The sequence below is a fragment of the Clytia hemisphaerica genome, unplaced genomic scaffold (assembly GCF_902728285.1).
Source record: "Clytia hemisphaerica strain Z4C2 unplaced genomic scaffold, Clytia hemisphaerica genome assembly, whole genome shotgun sequence".
Taxonomy (NCBI): Eukaryota; Metazoa; Cnidaria; class Hydrozoa; order Leptothecata; family Clytiidae; genus Clytia; species Clytia hemisphaerica.
The window spans coordinates 131,180-154,070 of NW_027103879.1; the positions used below are offsets into that span (position 1 = coordinate 131,180).

The 22,891-nt window shown below is 34.8% G+C and overlaps 1 protein-coding gene and 1 long non-coding RNA gene across 2 annotated transcripts; both read right to left on the bottom strand.

The window, feature by feature from the left end:
- Positions 1-9,034: 9,034 nt before the first annotated feature.
- LOC136808419 (ribosome biogenesis protein bop1-B-like) lies at positions 9,035-20,179 on the bottom strand. The gene is made up of 20 exons (XM_067064957.1): positions 19,938-20,179; positions 18,682-18,855; positions 18,205-18,396; positions 17,371-17,742; positions 17,009-17,110; positions 16,611-16,659; positions 16,010-16,062; positions 15,750-15,911; positions 15,211-15,291; positions 14,440-14,509; positions 13,889-14,021; positions 13,450-13,627; positions 13,234-13,294; positions 13,077-13,126; positions 12,170-12,244; positions 11,814-11,916; positions 10,797-10,881; positions 10,480-10,587; positions 10,183-10,253; positions 9,035-9,173 (listed from the first exon to the last, which is right to left on the bottom strand). The coding sequence occupies exons 1-20, from the start codon at positions 20,004-20,006 to the stop codon at positions 9,091-9,093; spliced, it is 2,271 nt and encodes a 756-aa protein (XP_066921058.1). The 5' UTR covers positions 20,007-20,179; the 3' UTR covers positions 9,035-9,090.
- A 1,011-nt stretch (positions 20,180-21,190) lies between these two features.
- LOC136808420 (uncharacterized) lies at positions 21,191-22,480 on the bottom strand. Its single transcript, XR_010846885.1, has 2 exons — positions 22,114-22,480; positions 21,191-21,527 (listed from the first exon to the last, which is right to left on the bottom strand). It is a non-coding gene; the product is annotated as an uncharacterized lncRNA (long non-coding RNA).
- Positions 22,481-22,891: the final 411 nt, after the last annotated feature.

Sequence of the window (22,891 nt, forward strand, 5' to 3'; positions counted from 1 at the left end):
TAGTGGGACGCTAAGGTGGGACGGTAGTGGGACGCTCAAGTGGGACGGTAGTGGGACGCTCTTTTATATGTATTTTGTCTTTTTCTTTTTATAATACAGTGAAGAGGGACAGGTCAAGTACTTATAAACTAGTCATAGCTTTCACTAAATGCCCACGCAGAAGATCATGTCATGCACTTATAAAGCTTTTAATGCTTTAAAGATTAAAGCATTAAAAATAATCAGGAATAATTGATTGATTTAATTATTGAATGATTGATTAATTGATTGAGGCATATGCTTGAAAAAAAAATAATATTCCATTAACACAATACTTGAAGAATTCATGCAGATTGATAATTTGATAAAATTTAAGGAAAAGCTTCTCAAAAATTTATTTCAAAAATTATGGTTTACTGGTTTTCACATCTCCTGTTTGTTTTTTTCTCCCAGTTTCTTTCTTACAACAATATATGTCATGATTATTATTCACAATAGACCTTTTCTGATAATGCCGCAGACATCTTAGATTGTAGGCAAAATATATAGCGGTGAATAGACCTTTTTTTAACAAGAGGCAGCCATTTTGAATAATTATGTACTCCAGCATAAAAACAATCATACAGCCATGCATAATTTTTAAAATATGCATAATACAGTAATTATGCATGGCTGTGTCACTGTTTTTATGCTGGAGTACATAATTATTCAACATGGCTGCCTCTTTAAAAAAAGGTCTATAAATCAACAAGGCAACCAATCAGAAAGAGCTTGCTTTTTTCATTGGCTGCTATATTTCAACAATTCTCTATTGCTACTTTGCCTAATAAACAATAGTCAAGAAAATACTACGTATAAAATTTATCAAAAAGTTCTGCGCCATCTTAAATTGGGTGAAATAGAAACCAATCCTAGTTAAGGCCCGGGCTCCTGCTCTTGTGTACGCTGTGATTGCACTTCTCAAGCAAAATCTTCTATGTTGTTGGTCAAAAGAAAAATAAAGGAATGCCATTGTGGTCTATTCAGACTCACAGTCGAGAAAAGTTGAAATGCGCTTTAATTTTTTTTCAAGTGCATAGTACTTTTTCATGATGTGATGCAATCTTTTCTCCAAGCTGAAAGGATCGAAGCCATTAAGATGATCGCAGCGCAGACAATGAAGAGACGTGCCTCCAGGAGGCTAGACTTTTTGAGTTTTATAGCTATATACTTTCACTTTATTCTATTGTGTTTCCGTATGACTGTCTGTGTATCTAGTCTAACCACCGTTAAATGCCTTCGGGAAGGTCCCTCCTAACTTGGAAAGCCAGAATTGGAGCTATTTCACCAAACCACTGGAGCATAGGTTATTTAGAAAAAGTTGAATATGCGCATGTAAAGTTAAACGAATGTTAAAACAGTGAATACACTCTAAGCACTAAGTGAGGTAAATCCAAAAGAAATTCAACATTCAACATTCATTCAACCACTTTTGGATTCAACTTTACATATGGCCATGCATACATACAACATTTTTGAACTTTGCCGGTATCTTGTTTTACTAAGTTAAGAAGGACTTTCTCGAGTTACGACCATATTATGGTATTTAAAGCTCAAGAAGCTCTATAAACAATAAACCTAGTTATTAATATAATAACAGACAAAGATAAATTACAGTTTGAACAAAAAATATCAAATATCAAATGTACGTACATTAAAAAACTTGAGCAAATTTCTTTAAAGATTCCAGAAAAAGAATTGAAATCATTGCTGAAATGAACTTCTGACTAAATTACAGTATTTAGTATTCAGTTTCAAAGACAAGAAACAAAACTTGACATACAAAACACTTTTTCCAGTTAATGAATCAGCTCATCATCATAACCAGTCTGCCATTTTGTTTGTTTTGATTTGCACAAGTAATATTGTAATTCGTGTTATATCATACACTGTTATAAATAATTTGCATTTATAACACTCGCTTCAGCTTTTCAAAGCTAAATCAAAACTAATAAATTGTAATACGTAATAATGGTAATAGTATATAACGTAATATGAAAATACGCATACTACTAAAAACCGAACATTTACGGAAGAGACTAACTACGGGGATCCTTGCGCGACAAAACAAAAAAACAACAAAATTTCGAGATTCCAGTCCAATATCTATGCGTGAAACTATGAGTGCCTCCTCGTCGCTGCGCTCCTGCGGGGGCAACAATACACAGATCGATCGAAATGTTTCTGACTTTTTTCATAGTGAATGGATTATAAAATAATAACATAATCAATTTGATCGAAGCTACAAAGACACAAAAAGCTAGTCAGTCAGATAAATCAATTTCTGGCTCCTCCTCTTGGCTCTTTTTGTGTAATTCAATTGTGTAATTTACAGAGCAATTTCAACAATTCTAACGCTCTTTTTAGCCTAGAGGCTAAATGTCTAAATCTGCGAGAACTGATTTTAAAGAGTATCATATAAAAAATGAACATTCCAATCACAGGGATTTCCCCAGAGACAAGATGTTTACTTTTCGAATTCAAAATTCGAATGAAAGGAAAACATTCGAATCGACAACAAAGGGTTACACCATCAGCATGAATAATAAAAGTATCCACATTGTTCACGTGAAAGGGAAAACCCGTGAGGTGAAACATACACGTGACGCCCAAAAACTTCTTTCATCAAATTTTATGAAGCTGACTAGGCTAAAGATTTTTAAAGTCGCGTGTCCATCGTTGAAAGTTGTTTTTAGATTTTTATTGAGTTTTTTGGTTTTATTTTCATTTGTTTGTGCATCATGTTACCAACTCTTTTGAGCACGAAGACAACAAAAATTTTCGATGATTCAATCGAAAGGTTCACGATTAAAGACATTGATATAATCAAAGAAGTTGGAGAAGTTGGTAAGTTTCTATCATATTTTGCTTTAGGGGGGGATGCTTTAATCTCCATGCTTTTATAGTGTGGTTTTTTAACTTTCAGAGTTCACTTTTGTACACCCCCTTCTCACAGACCCGGTGGAATTTTTTCAGCAAGTGGGGGTAAAAATAACGCACTGAAACTCAATGGGGATCGATATTCCCTTATTTTTCATGACCGGGGATTTAAATTCTTTTGTTTTCAACCCGGGGGGGGGGGCAACTAGGCAAAACCACAAAAGTCTCTGAAAGGGGTACAAAAACCATTAAAAAGCAAATCGAGTCTCTGTTAGGGTCCAAAATTTTCAAATAATCAAAATTTCCTCTCTCAAAGGGTCGTAATTTTCAAAAATTTGGACAAAAAACGAGCAAAAATATACCAAAAATTTTGAAAAAAGTCTCTCAAAGGGTCCAAAAAACGCCAATTCTTACTCTCTAAGGGTCGGTTTTCGATTTTTGGCTCGGACATACCCGTCACCTCGCAAAGCTAGTACAAAGCTAGAAAATTCAGTGGGGATTGGAAAAATAGCATGATATTTTGCAGTGAAAATTGGTTTAATTGATTGTTTTCAGTGGGGACGAAAATTAGGGTAAAATTTTCCACCGGGGCTCAGGCAAAATAAAGCACGTCCAAATTTACCGTAATTTTTTTACACCAGTTCCACCTGTCAAATCATTGCCCCCGCAGGAGCGCAGCGACGAGGAGGCACTCATAGTTTCACGCATAGATATTGGACTGGAATCTCGAAATTTTGTTGTTTTTTTGTTTTGTCGCGCAAGCATCCCCGTAGTTAGTCTCTTCCGTAAATGTTCGGTTTTTAGTAGTATGCGTATTTTCATATTACCATTATTACGTATTACAATTTATTAGTTTTGAAAAGCTGAAGCGAGTGTTATAAATGCAAATTATTTATAACAGTGTATGATATAACACGAATTACAATATTACTTGTGCAAATCAAAACAAACAAAATGGCAGACTGGTTATGATGATGAGCTGATTGACTGGAAAAAGTGTTTTGTATGTCAAGTTTTGTTTCTTGTCTTTGAAATTGAATACTAAATACTGTAATTTAGTCAGAAGTTCATTTCGGCAATGATTTCAATTCTTTTTCTGGAATCTTTAAAGAAATTTGCTCAAGTTTTTTAATGTACGTACCTTTGATATTTGATATTTTTTGTTCAAACTGTAATTTATCTTTGTCTGTTATTATATTAATAACTAGCTTTATTGTTTATAGAGCTTCTTGAGCTTTAAATACCATAATATGGTCGTAACTCGAGAAAGTCCTTCTTAACTTAGTAAAACAAGATACCGGCAAAGTTAAAAAAATGTTGAATGTATGCGCATATGGCCATATGTAAAGTTGAATCCAAAAGTGGTTGAACGAATGTTGAATGTTGAATTTCTTTTGGATTTACCTCACTTAGAGTGTATTCACTGTTTTAACATTCGTTCAACTTAACATGCGCATATTCAACTTTTTCTAAATATATAACCTATGCTCCAGTGGTTTGGTGAAATAGCTCCAATTCTGGCTTTCCAAGTTTAGGAGGGACCTTCCCGAAGGCATTTAACGGTGGTTAGACTAGATACACAGACAGTCATACGGAAACACAATAAAGTGAAAGTATATAGCTATAAACTCAAAAAGTCTAGCTTCCCGGAGACACGTCTCTTCATTGTCTGCGCTGCGATCATCTTAATGGCTTCGATCCTTTCAGCTTGGAGAAAAGATTGCATCACATCATGAAAAAGTACTATGCACTTGAAAAAAAATTAAAGCGCATTTCAACTTTTCTCGACTGTAAGTCTGAATAGACCACAATGGCATTCCTTTATTTTTCTTTTGACCAACAACATAGAAGATTTTGCTTGAGAAGTGCAATCACAGCGTACACAAGAGGAGCCCGGGCCTTAACTAGGATTGGTTTCTATTTCACCCAATTTAAGATGGCGCAGAACTTTTTGCTAAATTTTATACGTAGTATTTTCTTGACTATTGTTTATTAGGCAAGTAGCAATAGAGAATTGTTGAAATATCGCAGCCAATGAAAAAAAGCAAGCTATTTCTGATTGGTTGCCTTGTTGATTTTATAGACCTTTTTTTAAAGAGGCAGCCATGTTGAATAATTATGTACTCCAGCATAAAAACAAGTGACACAGCCATGCTAATTACTGTATTATGCATATTTTAAAAATTATGCATGGCTGTATCATTGTTTTTATGCTGGAGTACATAATTATTCAAAATGGCTGCCTCTTGTTAAAAAAGGTCTATTCACCGCTATATATTTTGCCTACAATCTAAGATGTCTGCGGCATTATCAGAAAAGGTCTATTGTGAATAATAATCATGACATATATTGTTGTAAGAAAGAAACTGGGAGAAAAAAACAAACAGGAGATGTGAAAACCAGTAAACTAATGATACCATAATTTTTGAAATAAATTTTTGAGAAGCTTTTCCTTAAATTTTATCAAATTATCAAGCTGCATGAATTCTTCAAGTATTGTGTTAATGGAATATAATTTTTTTTTCAAGCATATGCAGTAATCAATCATTCAATAATTAAATCAATCAATTATTCCTGATTATTTTTAATGCTTTAATCTTTAAGGCATTAAAAGCTTTATAAGTGTATGATCTTCTGCGTGGGCATTTAGTGAAAGCTATGACTAGTATTACTTCATACATCAAAAGAAGGGTATTGAAGTGAAGATCACTGGACTTGCTGTTTGAAAATTAATTTTTACACCGGAAAAAAGATATTAGGAAAAAAGCAAAAAATGCTGACGTCAGCAAAACTTGTTTCTTGAATAACTCCAGTTTGGCTGATGGTGTAAACATGAAATTTGGACCAAAGTTGCACAACATTGAAAAGATTAACTCTACCTGATCCTAAAATGAAAATAAAATTCTCTTTTTGCCTACCGTGAAAAATCACAGCTCACAATCATATTGTACGCTGTGAAGACAAACGGCGATTCTATTCATCTTAATCCAAGATCTTGGATTAAGTTCAAAGATGATATTTTTTATTCCCGTCGTTGAAAACATAACTGAAAAACGTCATCAACGCTTTTTAAAAAGAGTCAGTGATAGAGAATCTTAACACAAATATTTGTCTTTTATTTCGATTCCAGCATGATTCCATCAAAGTGACATTATAATTAATAGTTTAGTAATTACTGTATTATACATTTGGGAAAAAGAAACTCATTTTAATTACAATTGGAGGTTTCTGGGGAATTCGTCAATAGTAAACATCTTTATTGATACAGTCTGCTAGACATAAATATGGTAATATTTGCTCTTCATCTGTGATTCGTTCTACATTGATTAGATTGACACATACGCGATAGAATTTCTACAATTCGACCTCAGAGGTTAATATATTCTTTGAAAACTTAACCTCTGATACTCAGGACTTTTTGCCGGGATTAAGACTTAGTTACGTTAGCCAAATTACTCAAAAGCCTTACGAGAGAGCGTCCCACTACCGTCCCACCTTAGCGTCCCACTACAGTCCCACCTGAGCGTCCCACTACCGTCCCACCTTAGCGTCCCACTACCGTCCCACTACCGTCCCACCTTAGCGTCCCACTACCGTCCCACCTTAGCGTCCCACTACCGTCCCACCTTAGTGTCCCACTACCGTCCCACCTTAGCGTCCCACTCGAGCGTCCCACCTTAGCGTCCCACCTTAGCGTCCCACCTTAGCGTCCCACCTGAGCGTCCCACTCGAGCGTCCCACCGTCCCACGTCCCACTTCTCCAGTATGCCCTGACATGTACTTGCGCTACTTTGAGAATCCCGGCACTTTTGTCACAACAGTGGAGCTGCACTAGAGAGCCAACTTAATGACCTCAAACCCGTCTCACCGATCCACTGAGCCCTTGCAACGCAAGTCCATTGCGAACGAATGAGGCCGCCCTGGCGGGATGCCTCACCTTTAACGTTGTGTTACACACTGGTCGAATACACCCTTATAATGGTTTGCTTTACATGCGACTCGAACACTTTTGAGTGAAAAATCACTTGTGGTTTTTTCTCACGCATGCGTAATACAAGTTAGGGAAATCAATTTTCCCTAACCTGAAAATAATTTTCCCGAACTTAGGCTCTAATTTGTGACAGTTTAAAATTTTTGATTGAATTGTCTTAAGGTTTGAAAAATAAGTTCTGATTTAATTAATTGTTTAAAGGATACACTCAAATTAAAGAGTTCGGGAAATCGAATTTCCCAATCTGGGAAATTTTATTTCCCTAATTCGAGAAATCACATTTCCCAATCCAGAGAAAAAATAGAATAAAGCAAGCAAGGTCACAATTCGTGATATTTCCTTTCCCTAACTAAATTACCAAGTTACTAAACTTGTGAGTGTTTTCGGATAGGTTTCCATTTCAGATGTAATCTATTTTTCACGATGTGATTTCTAATTTTTCCTAGTTTCTTTATGAATTAGATTACCAAACTTGTGAATTTGAATTTTCGGATAGGTTTCTTTTTTCATTTAGAAAGAATTTTAGCGGTTGGTGTTATTTTGTTTCCCTACCTTGGTCACAACTTTTACCTATTTCAAAAATTTTAAGTTTATGATTTAGGTTTTGCCATAGAGGATTTTATTGATCCCGAATATGCCAAACAGATTTGGGAAATTATTTCCAGAATGGTAAAAACAAATACCCAATGCTCCAAAGAATCCCAAGTTAACTTTCCCTAATCCTAAAAGAAATGGGTTGAAATTCCCAATCTGTTTTTCAATTTTCACTAGTTTGGGATTTAAAGATTTTTTCCTGTGCTAAGGGGAAGGGGAAGGGGAATCAAAATAACTTAGGTGCCAATTTTTTTTCGGACACTTTGGTGTGATTTTCGGATAAATATGACGGTCTCAGGCAAGAATTATAGGTATATATTTGGAAAACTTTCAAAAAATTAAGATTAGAGATATATTGCAAGTATAGGTGATTTCCATAAATGTATAACAAGTTAGTGCTTTGACTAAAAAAATCGAGCGACCTCAAAAAAACAGAATTAGGGCGAAAATTAAAGAAAATGGGCTTACTATTAAGTTTCGGATTACAATGGTAAGATAAAAAAAAAGGAATGTAAGCCGATTTGTCTTCTTGTTGATGCCGAAAAATAAACCATTTAAGGGGTCTGACCATAGTGAATTTTTAATATTTGCCACGTACAAAATATAAATCTCTACTTGAAACTGTGACAAGTTATACATTTTCTGTTAGGCCAATTATCCTTGAGTCTGAAAATTTAAGAATCGCAATGAAAAAATTTGATGAAGAAAATGAAGACTTTTGCAAAGAAGAGTATTTCAACTTTAAAGAGCTTATTTTCGGCAAAGAAAAAGCATTTTGGAAATTTTTTAGCGGTAGATGGTGTATCTTTTACCAAATTAAAAATAGATTTTCGGAAATTTTTTAAAAAGCTTATTTGTCTCTAAATCTTGAAAACAGTGCTTTTTGAGCAATTTTTCATAGAAAAACAACCATAGCTTTTGGTGCATTAATTTAGAAAGTTTTTCCGAAAAATTTAAAACAGTTCAATTCTTTGCGGACAGTTTGAAAAAAATTCGAAACAAAAAGGTTAATTACCCATTAGCACTTTTTATAAAAGAAGGTAATGCAACATATTATTGACGTCTTTTTAAAGTTCATTACTCTTAAGGGATTTGATTAAAAGGAATTTATAAAGGCATTTCTTTGTTAAAAAGTTTGAAAGAACCTAAAACATAACTTTTATGTTCATATACTATAAAGTCAATTTTTCGACTATGGTCAGAGCCCTTAAACCCGAGTGACGTATCAAAGAGATAGCCCAGACTTAATCATATAACTTATGATTACTTGTTTTAACGGGGCATAGACAAGGCTAGTTTGAAATTTTGGATTTTAATATAATTTTTCAAAAATTACTCCAAACTGCGCAAAATGACCGAAAATCTCAGGTCAAGGTATCTATTTAAGGGAAAATGGTAAAAAATTGAATTGAAAATGCCAAAAAAAATTCACAATATTGGAAATCGACATAAAGCGAAATTTTTTTCTCCATTTAAAGATTACAAGATTTATGACAATGAAGCAATTCTCTGCAACAGACAAAAGATAAAATACACAATGTCTTATTGAATTTAGATACAAAATATCTTCCAACGGAAAAAAAACCTATAAAAAGTACAAAAGCCACTCAAGTGAACAGCCGTATGGTTTTATCGGCACCGGCTGAGAACACCCACGGTTGATGTGGATGGAACTGGCAATCAACAACGCCTGAAAAATGATTGAGAAGTTTAGTTGAGGTACAGGTACATAAAGCTGGTCAGAGTCCCTTTTTCAAGCTCCGAAAATTTATTTTGAAAATTGTATCAATTCCACAGATTTCCACTTTTTTAAGGGACAAGCTGGAGTTTTTACAAGCTCTTATTTGATTTGGTTGGTCGTTAAGATGTAATAAAAGAATCTTATTACTTTTTCTAAAGAACGCGTCATCTCTATCACTTTAAATGACCAACTAGTGAAGTATCTTGTAAAAACTCCAAGGCATCTCCTTTTTTAAGGCCGACTTTTGCTTCTGTCCAAATTTCTATCAGATTCAAAATTTTGTCTATCATTGTTCAGATTTCGTTGAAAAAATGAGAAAAATGTTTTAAATATTATGTAACCGTCTTTCAGGTAATTATGATAAATTCCCAAAAGTTCATTCCCTAAATTTTCGTGGCAGTTTCTAGAACATCATTTCAAAATTCAAAATTCTGATGGTGTGATGACCATATGAAACGTTTGTGCCATCAATTTTCATGGTTAAAACCATTGCGTTTAAAGCACGAAGGGCTAGAGTAGAATCTCTAACCTTTCCCAGGCAAGAAAAAGTGAAGCCACTTATTTCCCATCCAGAACGCACCTAAAACGCGCCGCAATCATGACGACGGATCGTATCTAGCGATTTCTTTGTTTTTGAAGACAGCATTTTTTTAAATCTTGCGATATTAATTTAAAATCCAGCGCTTGTGTAAAAACTACGCGTGGGCGTTCTGGATGGGAAACAAGTGGCTTCATTTTCCATCCAGGAGTCTCGAGTCTAACCCTTCGGGTTTGGAAGTCAATGGTTAAAACTTGTATTGAGCTTTCACTTACAGGACTTGTAAGGTTACGTAACATTGAAAATCTATTCCCAAGTCTTTAATATTAATATCAAATATTAGGTTTGTTTGATTAAAACTAAACTATAAGTATCAGAATCTGGACAGTATAATGTATTACAATTCTTTAAGGAACCTACCTAGATCATTGGTGACTTGATGGCCCCGTAAAATTTTCAATGGTACGATCAAAGGGTTCTGCATCAAATCGCTATAAAAATGAGGAAAGAATTGACTGAATTTTATTCAGCATACTATCATATATCTCAGGTGATATATAAATATATAACGACCCTAAACTAGAACAGGAAGCATAGACCTAAAATTCTGGCCATTGTGAAATCCTTTTAGTATGGATTCTAAAAATCATGAAAAAGATATTCCACAAAATACGTGATGATCATAAAAAAATACAACAGCAAGTAGGCTAATGTTACCTGAATACTTTTCCATGGCTAATGATGACAGTGCCGTCGTCAGATGAAGAGGCGAAGAGAGGATATTGTTTATGATATGTCACTTGTCGAATCGCTCGCTTGTGATGTCTTGAAAATAAAATTTACATGAAAATATTCAGAAATATCTCAATGTAGTATCCGTTTGTAGGAAGTACAGGATTTTATTACCATATGGTGAAAATTATCAATTATGATTAGTCACAGTTTATAAGATTAAATGAACATTTTCAGAAACTGGAGGGGTATTCAGACTTAACGTCATTGCGTTCAAAAAATAACAATGAAAAGACAGGTACCTTAGAGTTTTGTAAGGTTTAGTAGAGAGATCCATGTCGAACCAGCATAATCGTTTATCATAACCTCCAATGATAAGATTGTCGCCTGTAATCGAATAGAAAATCTTATGTTATGTAGAGCTACTACTGTGTATAGTTAGAAAAATGACCTTACCTCATGAACATGGTTCGAATCAATACTGGTAGGTTGACTGAGCCGAGACTTCCAGACTTTTGGGTGAGTAATACTTAAAGGGGATGTGGCCCACTCTTAACGAAAATAAAACGAAAAACTTGTCGTTGAAGAAGAAAGATTAAGAAGATACAACATCCTGAAAATAAAAGGGAAACAGGCCTTTACATGAATTGCATAAAATTAAGCCTTCAAAGGCCCAATCGTCCCTGTTGTTCTTTTTTAATTAGCCAATTAGCCAATCAGAAGAGACATTTAAGTCTCTTGTACCGTGTGCAAAAAAATATCAACAATAGAAAAAAAGAAAAAAAAATGTGCAGCATATCTCCCAAACCAAATATGAGATGGAAACAGTAGGCGTATCTCACAGCCCCGGTGGAGCTTTTTTTCCTCAGTGGGGATAAAAATTCCTATTGAGTAGAAATCCCAATGGGTATAGAAATTCTATTGTTCCAAGGTTTTGGAGTGCAATTTTTAAACATGAAATTTCGAGTGGGGGTGAAAGGGTGAAATCAAAGTCAATTCCCCAGTAGGGCTGAAATCAAAGTCAATTCCCCAGTAGGGCTGAAATTCAAGGATATTTTCCCACCGGGGACGAAATTTTTGCTTTATTTTCCAGTGGGGTGTCATAGGAAAGGTAATATGGCATGAAATTTCATGGCTTTCGATCTAATGCTTGTAAATTTAAAAAGGTCTTTTTTTTCTAAATAGCCTCTGCGTGGATGTCATTTAGTCAGCAGATTAACAAAATGTGTGCTTTTAATGGTTCAGAGGTTTTGACAAAGTTAGAGAATAAATTGACTTATCAAAGACTTCAGCCCTGCTTTTACAGGATTGAAAGTTACCTGTAGGATGTATATCGAGACACGAAATCCATTTGATTCCTGATACTAATTTCTTTGTTAATTCTTGTTTCTGAAGGTTGTATACACGGATGTATCGCTGCGTCTGTAAATAAGAAGTGTAACGGGTTCCGCATTGTTCGTATTGTTCTTTTGGCAGGGATAAAATAATGCCAATTAAAGGACTGAAAATTCCGATAAGGTAGTTAGAGAAAAATAATCAAAGAACCCTCTGGATGTTACCCAAAGTTATTAATCAAGACATTAGCTGGAAATTTTCAAAGAAATATTTTGAGTATTTATTGAAGAGGAAATGTGAATTAAGAGTCATTTTTTTCTTGACAAATATGTAAACTTACAGCGACAAAGAAGAAAGGTCTTGTGGGATGAAATCGGACGCATTGGATTTGTCCTTTAGATTTCTTGAATGGACACTGTAGAAAAAGTAAAATGATCAAATGAAATCAAGTGATGATGGCCGTTTTCCTGTTAAAAACTCTCCAATTGAGTTTACAGTCTACGCTATAGAAAGTTCCAGGCTAAAGGCCAGTTTTACGCTCCAAACGAAAGGAGATACGACGTAGTCTAGGGTAATAAGAAGTCGAATGAAACTTTAGATGGGTATATATGTGAAGAAATACGAATTTCTGTCCAACTATATTCACTCAGGAGATTTGGGTGGCAGAGCAGCATATGCATTTCGTCCTTATTAGGACTCGTCAGCACTGCTTTAAGACCAACTAACTGTCAGCTCTACTGTGATTTGACGTCAAATCTTGTCTTGATCGTACTGACGTCGGTATGTTTTTTAACTTCAAGCGGCTGTATTTCTTTGTGTGTTTTAGTCAGAGAGTTGTTGTAATACATTTTTTTTGCTCAGGTTTTCATGTTCTTTCTGATGGTACCAATCATTTTCGTTTATTTTGACTTTCGAAAATCAGCTATTTTCCTACCCCTTATTTTCCCTTGCAGTTTTGCCTATGGCGTCACTATTTTGGTCATAAAAAGTTTTCCCGGGTCTAGTCCGCGTCCTCCCTCTCAAAAATATCTTGTAATATACTGTTTTTTGGAATAGACTAAAAATGGCCAGGTCGTAGAAAAGATGTCACGGGGCCCCAGGCTTGGCCCCCTACTATGTAGGAAAACTTTTTAAAACACTTTCTAGGTTACTAAATATTAAAATCAGGCTATCTTGAGCAAAAGGAAAATTAATACAAATTAATGCACGAGAAGTGTATTTATTACACGGCCAAAAGTACAAAATACCTGTGATTTTCCTTTTGATAATTGATGAATGGCCACTGACTTGCTTTCACCTATGGATTAGAGAAGCACAATTTTTAGTCATTTCAACAAAGAGTACCTGGTAAAATGAAATATTGAAGGATGCACCATTTTGAGTACTGACAGGTAAATCACATACCGTCTGGAATCACAGCAGCAATGTAGTCTCCTTTACCGTGCCAAGTAACTTGTTTGACTGGCTGAGAAATTGAGAAATAGGTTGCATTAATCGTCGAGTTAAAACGTAACGAAGAACTGTTGATAAAGATAGTATATTTGCTCGGGGTAACTGCGTCAATGAACAATACGATCAAGAAACAAAAATTCTCCTCTAATACTACAATAATAAAGTCACCTTCGAGTGTGAGATCTTTAACCGGAAACCAAGTTCATTGTCTTTCTTATTGCATTTTGACCACGTTGCAAGTTCGCTTTGTTGGAAATCTTCACTCGTTGTGTTCATTTTGTTATCAATATTTTTGCATAACAATTTATCACCCAATCCAGGATTGATTATAAACATATCTGTATCACTGAAAGAGAGTATCATTTAGGGGTCAAAGCAAAGTTTCTTGTCTCAGATGGTAACGGATTTTTTTAAACAGTAAATTAGGTAAAATTCAATTCTTCAAATTTAGTAAAATTTTTAATTCTGAGACGGAAGAGCTTCTTTTTGTACCTCATGGAGACGGAAGAGTTTCGTGCACTGATAATTTTAATCTGCCGAGCGTTTTCACCACTCAAGTTTTTGAGGTGTTAAGTATGAATGGGGTTCAATGCAATATTAAACTTACACGGCAGCTACAAGAATGGGTATAGTGTCTTGTGGATTCCATTCCAAACTGTTCACTGTTCCCTCAACGTTCAAAGTCTTCATACAACGTCCTGTAATCACCTCCCAGAAACGTATGGTATTGTCAGAACTTCCTACAGAAAAAACAAGAATTGAGATTGAGTTTATCAGAAAAATAAAGCATGATACGGTATTTTTAATATTTTACAAAGTTGAAAACATTTTTGAGTAACATGTGTTACAGACCCGTCCATGTGAAATATTGAATGTAAACTGAATTCTTCTGGATATAAACACAGCCTAACTATACACATAAAAAAGAAAAAAGGCGTGTAAAACAAGGACCCGTTCGATATCTAAGATTTCACGACATAATAGGTGTCCCCATGAAAAATCCCCCAAAAAATATAAACAATAGATTCCATTCTTTTGAAAATAGTTAACATTTTTATTGAAGACTAAGTATAACATTCCTTAAAAACATTGCATGGAAAGATGTTTAATGTATTCTTCAATGAGGATTAACAACCTTGGCACCAAAATACATTTTACCTGAAGCTAACCATTGACCGGTTGGATCGACTGATATACATCTCACGACGTCTGTGTGACCTTTGTACCTCTAAAAGAAGAAAGAGAAATGAACAAAGATTCGGATTACGGAGAGTATATTTTGTATCACTTTCCAGCTGAGGGGATGAGATAGTTCGATTTACAGAATGATTCGAATAAAAGAGGTTCAAATTAGAGGGAGTTAACCATAAATCAAAAGCTATTGACTTACTACTCCCTCAGTGCTTGGGAAAGGTTGAAGGTTTTTAGGTTTCGGTAGTTTGGGAATCAAATAACCTATTGACTTACTACTCCCTCAGTGGTTGGGAAAGGTTGAAGGTCTTTAGGTCTCGGTAGTTTGGGAATCAAATAACCTATTGACTTACTACTCCCTCAGTGGTTGGGAAAGGTTGAAGGTCTTTAGGTCACGGTAGTTTGGGAATCAAATAAGCTATTGACTTACTACTCCCTCAGTGGTTGGGAAAGGTTGAAGGTCTTTAGGTCTCGGTAGTTTGGGAATCAAATAAGCTATTGACTTACTACTCCCTCAGTGCTTGGGAAAGGTTGAAGGTCTTTAGGTCTCGGTAGTTTGGGAATCAAATAAGCTATTGACTTACTACTCCCTCAGTGGTTGGGAAAGGTTGAAGTTCTTTAGGTCTCGGTAGTTTGGAAATAAAATAAGCTATTGACTTACTACTCCCTCAGTGGTTGGGAAAGGTTGAAGGTCTTTAGGTCTCGGTAGTTTGGGAATCAAATAAGCTATTGACTTACTACTCCCTCAGTGGTTGGGAAAGGTTGAAGGTCTTTAGGTCTTGGTAGTTTGGGAATCAAGTCTTCCGGATTGATGTTCAACTATGAAGAAAAGTGTTGATTAGTTTGTGCTTGACTGATAAAATAATCAACTACGAAAATTTCTTTTTGCAAAATATTCGGCCATTCCATTTTATATCCATACAGAGGGGGTGAACAAACATTCAGGGGGTAATTTGAGCAGAATTTCCAGGGGGTGTCAAAGAGTGTTTTTTCATTTTTTCAGGGGGTGAAAAATTTATTTTAAAATTTCCAGGGCTTAAAAGACTGATTAAGTTCGTCCACTTTCATTTCAAAGTCTGAAAAGAAATTTTCCAAGGGTTTTTTGCCGTTCTTGCCATTTTCCAGGCAGTATCCACACATTTCCAAGATGTGTCCAACCCCCTGTATGGAAATTTAATGGAATGACCCATTACATCACCAAAAATACAATATTTTCACAGGTGGAAATCAGTTGACGGCTTCCATCCCACAATTCGATAAACAACGTTCATCCTTACTCTGACTTTCCTTTGACGAGGACAAAGATACAAGTCCAAACAACGCTCGAAACGCTCTTGAATGAAATTGGAATATCCGGGAACTTTCCGTAGAGCATCGAATTTCTGTGACAAATAATTTTGTGGCCGATCCTCGGGATCCAACGCTTCCCATGCTGCTTTCTGCAATATGAGATTGAAAGGAGAATGAATAAATGTTGTCCAAATTATATTAACTTGACCGGGAAAGGCTCCTTAAATAATACTTTTTAAGTAGTTACCTCTTCTTCAGTGGGAAGATATTCTGGTGGAGGGTTATAAGATTCTTCGTGTCCTGCATAAATCAAATTCTATACTTTAAAACAAGAAAATTGTTTTGCGCACTTTTTGTCATTTTATGTGGAGCACATTTCTAATATCACATTTCGAAAGAATAGTAAAATGAAAGGTATTCTTGCTTTTAGTATAGAAAGGAGGGACACAAAATTTCTCTAATTTTGTGACCCCATTAAATGATGTTCTTTAAAGACTGAAGAGAACAAATTTGATAGAAAAGTGCGAGAAGCATTGGAAATCCAATTCCGTCAGACGGCGCCACATAGTGACCATGGTCTTAATTTAGACGATGGTCAGTATGGGACATCTAGGTTTTGGAAGCCAATGCTCTCGCACATTAGGGAGAAGACACTACATTGACTTTTTTGACGTCAAAAAAAGTCAAGGTAGCGCCTTCAACCGTTTGTATTGTTTAGACCTGACGAAGACCTGTACCAAGCAGGTCGAAAAATATATACAGAATGACCATTAAAATGTTATTTAAATTATAATCTACATTCGTATCAAAAGTATGACACTAAAGGCAATGATGTTCTTTAATTTTACCAGGAAGTTTTAGCTTTGGAGCGGCCCATCTCATCGGATGATCATTTGGCTGAAAAGTGAAAACATAAATTTTCTTGTACGAAACAATAATGTATAGTGTACAATAAATCACACTAACGAAAGAGAGGGGCTCATTTTTTTGTGTATTTGGAACCTGGGGAAGTCAAATGTTTTAACAACGATACAAGTAAATAAAACGAAAACAAACCAAACATTCCGATAGAAAATAAAGTAGCATCTAGCCTAGAATTTCCCTGTGTTTTAGCTTTTTTTCCAACGCACGTTATGCAGTTGAGTCACTATATCTCGAACGAACACACACGGGGAACACGACTTTGTTCGAGTTATTAAGAAGACATTTTGAGAGACTCTACAGTATATATACAATTACAGCTTACCCTGTCATCTTTTCCCCATATCAAATAATATTTGGGTTGTCCATCCGACTTCACTTTCGGTTTTATCCAACCGTTACGAATCGCTCTCACGATTTTCATGACCTGACAATGAAAATATTAGTCAAGAAAATATTTGCAATGTGAAGAAAATCTATTTAAGATAATCTACTTTCCGTTATTTTTCGTAATTAAAATCCTCAGTGTTCTGAATACATTAGACATTAGTAGCCTATTTTTGATCATCAAAAAGAAAACAACTATTTCATTTTTGTAGAACTCCAAGTTTCATAATTCAGATGTAATATTTGTTTTCTTCTTAATGGTTCATGTAACAGTTGAGCTATCAAAACACTTGATATTACCTTTTTATGTTCCCAAATGGAAGGTGTGAAACTCCTCTTAGTTGACGGGTTATCTTTGATGGGATGAATCATAGTTTCACTGGTGAAATGATCAACGTAAGGTTCATAAGGATCAAAATCTTTATCAGCATATTGTCCTCCTTCAATCCTTTGAATGATCTCGATCTCTTCATCAGTCAGTTTGATGTCTTCCATGTTGACTTTATCACGAACTGTCCTCCAATAATCAGGATCTTCCATTTTGGTGAGAAAGTTATCCAATTGATCGCCTTGTTCTTTTTTACCGATTTTATTCCCATCGAGATCATAACCGATGTGCAAATAGTCTTTGTACCACTCCATAGGGATGTTACCAACCGTGTTTCGAATGTCCTGTGGGAGGGTAAAAAATGATGAATTAATAGTGCATTAAAATTAAATTAAATCTACAGAGTTATGCTTCATTAATGTAATAAAGTATATGAAATATGGAAACTTAAAATGAAATATGACGAAGCAATAACTGAGGCCATGATACTTTAAAAATAATTTCAGACCTACTTTAAAGATGAGTCTAAAAAATACTTCAATAATGAGATAAAATCACAGTCGAGATCATCATCTAAGATTTGCTTGGTCCTTGCTTGATTTCACGAATGGCACTTTTGGCTCAGCTATGATATTTTCACAATTGTTGTGCCTTTTTACTGTAAAAATGTCCATGCTGACTGAATTTTGAATATTTGGCAAATGAGGCCTTTTGGAACTCCCGTAGCAACTAAACTTGATTTGTAAAATTTCATATCGTGAGACTTTATCTCATTAAAGCGATTACAGACAAAGTTATATTCAAACCTCTTCGTCAGACGTGTCAACATCTTCAAACACTGCTTTCTTGCGGACCTCTTTCACAACATCACCACCTTTCTCATTTTCAGCATGATCTTCATTCGTATCAGAGGATGATTTAGTTTGTTTGATTTGAAGCTCATCTTCATCGCTTGATTCTTCTTCTTCTTCTTCTTCTTCCTCTTCTTCTGAGTCATCCTAAAAAGCATGTAAAGATGAGATATACATTCGGAATGGGTCCTAAAAATAATAATCACGGCGCTTACAGACACTGCAACTTGATAGACGGGAGCTGCCAAGCCATGGCGTATACCATGACACCCGGAAAACACTGGGAGAGCGATGCTAGCGCAAGGCTAAACCTTTTGAGTGTCATGGCAAGTCACAATGCCTTGATTATAAATTCTCTTTCGAGGATTTGAAGACTGAAGATTAAGATATAAGGCTAAAATCTTATTTGAGAATCAGTGTTACATGATATACCTCGTCATCAGCATCAGTCGATTCTTCATTTTCTTCTTCTCCTTCACTATTGATTTCTTTGACTTCATCTCCTTCTTCAGAATCAGTGTCCGCTTCTTCTTCCAAACCTGAATAAACACTCTCGTCACTGTCACTCATATCATCTTCTTCATTCTGCAACTTGTCCAATAGAAACTGTGAATAAAATACAAAGAAGAAAATAATAAAAGCTACATGAAAATTTAGATAGAGCAATAACGAGAAAAACTTTTTTTTCAATAAAGTGAATACAGTCACTCTCATATTGTCTTCTAACTAGCCACCAGAACCACTGGAAAACCAACGGTTCTGGTGAGACTCAAACTCACAACCATGCCATTTGCGGGCATTTGCTCTACCATTGAGCTATGGGTCCATGTGGAACCAGAAGACTCAATCGCCACTCAGTGAAGTAAATTCTTGTTTACTGACTGCACAGAGGGAATGAATTGGGAGAAATTCCATCTCCACATTGCTTTTTTTTTAGATTCATTCGATTCTCCTCCAAAAACATTAACAAAGGGAATTAATCATGTAAGGTGTTTAATATAGCAAACTGGAGAAAAAGGATAGTTACGATGGCCCCGAGGTTTCTCCACTTCTAAAAAAAGTTCTGAAAGTTTCAAGAAGAGAAGTAAAAATTTAAACAAGGGAAGTAAATATTTCGAGAAGGGAAGTAAAAATTTTAAAAAGGGAAGTAAAATGTCTTTAAGTATCGAAATTGTGATTAAATTTCTACATTGGCGAGCTGCCAAAATGGTTTTAACCCTTTTTAAATTGTTTAAAGCACAAGACAACGTCTAAAACATGTGATCCTACAACAAAGATTATATAAATATAAGTACTCTCCCAAAGTGTTTTTATAATTTATGAAAAGCTTTATAACTTTTGCTTAAGGGATAGCTTTAAACGTTTAATCACACTAATCAACATAATTGCCATTACAAACATCCTCTGGAGTCTGGTAAGGGGTCTCTCTGTAATAACAATAAACTTTCTACGTCAGGGGTTGTAATCAAAACCACGTGGTATTTTTGTCATTTTTTTCAAAGCTTGAAAGAGAAGTAAAAAAATCAAGAAGAAAAGTAAAATTTTCAGTGAAGTAATACAAAAAAATTACTTCTCTTCTTAAAATTTTTACTTCCCTTCTTCAATTTTTACTTCTCTTCTTGAATTGTCTTTTTCTAGAAGTGGAGAAACCTCGGGGCCATCGTAGATAGTAAAAAAAGGTACAATACCTCATTTTCGTCTTTGGACGGCAATATTTCAGGTCGAACTTTTCTGCTTTCTTGTTTCCTTTTTGGCATTTTAAGTTTTATTCTCTGTTAATTATATGTTGGTATAGAATATCAAAATATTCACAAACATTTCACTGGGGGAAAGAAATAGAAAGTTCCGGCTTCAAAAATCAGTTTCATTGACAATTGAATTATGCTTGATGGTGGGCATTGCTATTAATAATGTTTTTAGTTTATAAAACAAAGAAATATAACGAAAAAATCCAATGAACATCTGCAAAAATTGAGATTTCTGGCATACTTCCGGCATTTTCAGCCATGTTTTGAGCATAGCTAATACGCATCTTTGTGCAAAAAATCAGGAAAGACTAATGAGCCAATCTCGAGAAAAGTTAGAAAACAAACGAACGAGCGAACGAACGAACGTCAGTTAATTTATAGGACCTCCAGGTAGATCCAAAAAGTGCATAAATTTGATGAAAATAATAAATCACAACGAAACTTTTGCCAAACAGACTCCTGATTGAATATAGTTTATAATATATAATATATATTTACAAGCTCATTTATGCACAACTGGATACAGAGTTTTCTGTTTTTGTGTGGAAAAATAAGAAAAATGTTGATTTTGAATCTTTCAACCTGTTTCAACCCCGAAGTAGGCAAAAAATAATTCCCCTGTCACAACCAAAAAATACTTTTAAAAGTTTATGATAAGTTATCTCCAAGCATTTATGGAATAATGAATGTTATTGATAATACACTCATTTTTTATAAGCATAATGTTTATACCTTAAGGGAAGAAATTTAGGCCGAAAGAGATTTAAATTTATAAATCATTCACCAAAATAAATTCTCGCCAAATTCAATTTTCTTTAAATTTAGTCTCTACTTCTCCTAAATACCCTTTTTTCCCTCTTTTTTTCAGCTAAAATATTGAAATAAAATGGGTTGTTTGCAGACATCATGACATTTAGTGACGTGGTGGTACTGCAAAAAAGCTCAAAAATGTGGTCCCTTAAAGAAATTTTTGAAAAATCTTAGTATTTTGTTCTAAAATCATCCAAAATGGAGCATTTTTTTAACAGTTTTGGAAAAAAATTTTTTCAGGAATTTTCGAAAAAATCTTTAGTACATGTGTACTAAAATAACATTTTCGAAAAATAGGTGGGGGTATGTCAAAAATTAGCGAAAATCCTTTTAGTACTCATGTATGTCTTACATTTTAGTACTGACCCCCCCTGTCCGAAAACGAGATTTGGCTAAGCATATTGAACAGTACATTTTCTGTAAATTACAACATTTTCCAGTATGCCTATAAAAACAAAATGAGTGTACTTCGAATATGAAAGAAAAAAAGAGATTTCATTACTAAATCAGTTTAACAAAGTCAAAGTTTAGGGTGTATTTTAAAAGATCACTACAGGCTATTTTTTTTTTTATTGTGGCAATAATCTGTTCTGCTCTGGAGATGTCCATTGATTCATCTACAAAAATCGTCGATCAAGTGTATTGACACAGGGCTGGAAGGTATTGCCAAAGAATTTTCGCAGTAGCTTGTGATACCCTCCCATGCTGCGTCAAGAGTAGCTAGAGAGGAAAAATGAGGAAAATAGATTATACGTTTACACTTTTGTGAAAAAACAAACTGTCACATTATGTGTTCTAACCTAATCTAAAGAAAAAATTTTGAAATGCTAGAGATTCAATATTTAAATTCGGGTTGGGGGCTAGAAGGGTGCAGGGTACGTGCGAATCATAAAGGTCTTTTTCACACCCTCGAAAGTCCCTCAAAGGGCCAAAAAAATCATTAAAAAGCAAAAACAAGAGTCTCTGTAAGGTTCCAAAATTACAAAAATAAAAAAACGACTCCCTCGAAGGGTCATAAATTCTGAAACCTGGACATTCAGTCTCTGTAAGGGTCGATTTTCGGTGTTTGGCTCAGACATACCCATCATCTTAGAAACCTAGTACCCCCACAGGATTTAAATATGTTAACGACTAAAATACACAAAAGAAAACTGTAAACTTTGCTTTAAAGAGCCTCTTGATATGGCTGCCATGTATTCTGGGGATGTACATGACTCAACAATAAAAGTGATTAAAAGTGATTTACCATTGAAAGGCTTGGGGAAAAAAGAAAGATGGAACAGCAAAATTTTAGAATTGAACTTACTTTCATTGAGATATATACCCTATTGGCACTGTTTGCGTTTCCTTTTGGAGTCAACGGTGTCTCACCATTTTCCTACAATGATACAAAATGAAATAACAAATCACTAGAAAAAACTGATAGCTGTGGAAAACTGGTAACAGACTAGCGAGTCAAATAGATGGTAAAAGTTAATCTAGAACCATATTATATTGTTATTATGTTTGATGGCACTCCACTGATTGTCCTAAAGGGTTGTACACTTTGAAGATACGGGTTTAAAAATCTGTTAATATTCATTCTTTGTAATTATTCTTGATTTCTTACCAGTCCTACTGGGGGTTCAAGATGAACGATGGTGTGTGATGGCCTGTGACAAAAGCAAGACATGATAGGGCGACCAATTGTTCTGCTTCCAATAAATAAATTTTCTTTGTGTCTTTATTAAAAATGCAAGGGATGATGGGAAAATTCTCCAAATAGAAGTCTGTTGTAGAATGTCTTAGAGGTATCCCAAAGCTGTTCATTTTTCTCATTAGTATGAGCCCAATTTCACATCCCATTTTGAAAGACATTTTATAATTGAAATAAACTTGCGAGAATGCCTCCTGTATTTGAGATCTTGAGTTGATATATCATACTTATTAACATTCAATGGGGTCTGAAATACCTCTTCTAATTGTGCCTTGTAAGCTCCCAATAGTAGGTATTGATCTAGCTTGTATGGTAGATCGACTTCTTCCTTGGATTGTTCTTTATTTGAGGAGCTACTTTACTTGTTGTATGAATCGTCAGATATCAC